Source organism: Piliocolobus tephrosceles, chromosome 8 (genome assembly GCF_002776525.5).
Source record: "Piliocolobus tephrosceles isolate RC106 chromosome 8, ASM277652v3, whole genome shotgun sequence".
NCBI classification, from domain to species: domain Eukaryota; kingdom Metazoa; phylum Chordata; class Mammalia; order Primates; family Cercopithecidae; genus Piliocolobus; species Piliocolobus tephrosceles.
This window is the reverse complement of record NC_045441.1, coordinates 11,739,604-11,742,371: the sequence shown is the minus strand read 5'-3', so window position 1 is coordinate 11,742,371 and position 2,768 is coordinate 11,739,604. Positions and strand designations below refer to the sequence as shown.

General features: G+C 59.2%; 1 protein-coding gene across 1 annotated transcript; it reads left to right on the top strand.

The window, feature by feature from the left end:
• Positions 1–433: 433 nt before the first annotated feature.
• On the top strand, positions 434–2,213 carry HSPB1 (heat shock protein family B (small) member 1). The gene is made up of 3 exons (XM_023218721.2): positions 434–1,006; positions 1,723–1,786; positions 1,898–2,213. The coding sequence occupies exons 1-3, from the start codon at positions 643–645 to the stop codon at positions 2,085–2,087; spliced, it is 618 nt and encodes a 205-aa protein (XP_023074489.1). The 5' UTR covers positions 434–642; the 3' UTR covers positions 2,088–2,213.
• Positions 2,214–2,768: the final 555 nt, after the last annotated feature.

Sequence of the window (2,768 nt, the reverse complement as noted above, 5' to 3'; positions counted from 1 at the left end):
GTCTCAAACTCCTGGCCTCAGGGGACCCTTCTGCCTTGGCCTCCCAAAGTGCTGAGATTACAGGCATGAGCCACGCATCCAGCCCCTTTTTAAAAAATTTTTAACAGATAGGTCCTTGCTCTGTTGCCTAGGCTGGACTGCAGTGGTAAGATCATAGCGCACTGCAGCCTCGAACTCCTGGGCTCAAGCACCAGCTTTATATCACATTCCATCTCACACGCTTGTGATTTCAATCCTGCCTCTGCCACTTCGCAGTTGTATGCCCCAACGCAACCTGTCTGGCTCTGTCCTCCTTAACAAAAGGACGACCCTGGCCACGGGTCACAGTCGGCAGCTCTTAAGCACCAGCGCCGGCGAGTGCCCCGCCGTGGCAGGGCTCCAGCGTCCAGCTCTCGAACTCATTTGTTTTCCTTAACGAGAGAAGGTTCCAGATGAGGGCAGAACCCTCTTCGCCCCGCCCACGGCCCCTGAACGCTACGGGAGGAGTGCATGGGGAGGGGCGGCCCTCAAGCGGGTCATTGCCATTAATAGAGACCTCAAGCACCGCCTGCTAAAAATACCTGACTGGAAGCGCATAAAAGCGCAGCCTGGCCCAGCGCCCCGCACTTCTCCGAGCAGACGTCCAGAGCAGAGTCAGCCAGCATGACCGAGCGCCGCGTCCCCTTCTCGCTCCTGCGGGGCCCCAGCTGGGACCCCTTCCGCGACTGGTACCCGCACAGCCGCCTCTTCGACCAGGCCTTCGGGCTGCCCCGGCTGCCCGAGGAGTGGTCGCAGTGGTTCGGCGGCAGCAGCTGGCCAGGCTACGTGCGCCCCCTGCCCCCCGCCGCGATCGAGAGCCCCGCGGTGGCCGCGCCCGCCTACAGCCGCGCGCTCAGCCGGCAGCTCAGCAGCGGGGTCTCGGAAATCCGGCACACGGCGGACCGCTGGCGCGTGTCCCTGGATGTCAACCACTTCGCCCCGGACGAGCTAACGGTTAAGACCAAGGATGGCGTGGTGGAGATCACCGGTGAGTCCCCCTGGTCCTGCAGGGGAAGGGAGGAGGCTAGCGGGGCGGGCAGGGCCGGGGGGGTGCGGTTGAAACGGGAGTCCCGGGGGCCTGGGGAGTTAAATGTTAGCCCAGCACCGGGAAAAACAGGATCCCTGATTCCCCTGCTCAGGAATTGGGAGTGCGGGTCGCTTCTAAGGGCGCTTTGTGCCCTGTAATCCCAGCGCTTTGGAAGGCCGAGCGGGGAGGATGGCTTAAGGCCAGGAGTTCAAGACTAGCCCGGGCAACATAGCGAGACGCCCCCCCCAACACTACAAAAAAATTAAAAAGCAACCAAAAAATTTTTTTAAAAGATCATCAATGAAGAGAGGAAATGCACCTTTCCACAGAGCCCCCTCCCCACCCACAGCCCCATTCCCAGATAAGCGGGTTTCCTGGCGCGGTCCCTGTTTCTAGCCGCGGAGAGGGCGTGCGTGGGGCTCCAAGTGCGCCTGCGCACTGCTCACTCCCCAGCTCGGCGCCCTGCTCCATTCCTCCCAAAACTCTGAATCGAGGAACTTTCCGGAAGTTTCTGAGAGCCCGGTCAGGCGGGCACGCCCCCACCCCCCAACCCCCTCCGTTAATCCCTGCCGGCCTGCAGTCCTGGCTGCTTCCAAGCAGGAGGTGGGGCCTCTGGCCTGGCGGGGCTGAGAGGCGGTCCCCTCCCCCATAGTCTGATTTCCCTTTTCCCCCAAAAGGCAAGCACGAGGAGCGGCAGGACGAGCATGGCTACATCTCCCGGTGCTTCACGCGGAAATACACGTGAGTACCGGCGCCAGATCGGGGTGGGTGGGTGGCGGGAGTCAGGGAGGAGGGCACAGGGACCCACTCGGTGTGTAATGTAACGCTCGCCTTCCCTCTCTGCACGTCCAGGCTGCCCCCTGGTGTGGACCCCACCCAGGTCTCCTCCTCCCTGTCCCCTGAGGGGACACTGACTGTGGAAGCCCCCATGCCCAAGCTAGCCACACAGTCCAACGAGATCACCATCCCGGTTACCTTCGAGTCGCGGGCCCAGCTTGGGGGCCCAGAAGCTGCAAAATCCGACGAGACTGCCGCCAAGTAAAGCCTTAGCCAGGATGCCCACCTCTGCTGCCGCCACTGGCTGTGTCCCCCCACCCTCAACCTGTGTGTTCTTTTGATACGTTTATCTTGTTTTTCTCAAATAAAGTTCCAAGTAACCCACCTGTCACTGGCTCAGACCCTGGTATTTGTGGAAGGAAGCCTCAGGCACCTGCCATTTGCTGGCTTCCACAAGTCACCTTTACTCAGGGTGTACTGTGTGCCCAGCCCCGTGCTGGGCCATGTTGGTACACTGATGTAGGTTGCTGGACACGGGCTGACTCACATTCATAAAGAGAGGTCGTAGGGCCTGGCGCAGTGGCTCATACCTGTAATCCCAGCCCTTTGGGGGGTTGAGGCAGGAGAAGTGCTTGAAGCCAAGAATTCTAGACCAGCCTGGACAATGTAGTGAGACTCTGTCTCTAAAAAATAAAAATAAAAATTAGCTAGGGTGGTACTGCATGCCTGTAGTCTCAGCTACTCAGGAGGCTGAGGCAGGAGGATCGCTTGAGCCCAGGAGTTGAGGGGTGCAGTGAGCTAAGATCGTGCCATTGCACTCCAGCCTGGACAACAGAGCAAGATCCTGTTTCAAGAAAACAAAACAATCAAAAGCTCAGAGAGAAAGAGTGAGACCCTGTCTTTAAAAAAAAAAAAATAAGAGGCCATGATTGCAAGGTTACGATTG

Coding starts and splice junctions, on each gene's coding strand:
- HSPB1 (XM_023218721.2), top strand. CDS start 643: ATGACCGAGCGCCGCGTCCCCTTCTCGCTCCTGCGGGGCCCCAGCTGG. Junction 1,007..1,722: donor TGGCGTGGTGGAGATCACCG/GTGAGTCCCCCT, acceptor TTCCCCCAAAAG/GCAAGCACGAGGAGCGGCAG. Junction 1,787..1,897: donor TGCTTCACGCGGAAATACAC/GTGAGTACCGGC, acceptor CTGCACGTCCAG/GCTGCCCCCTGGTGTGGACC.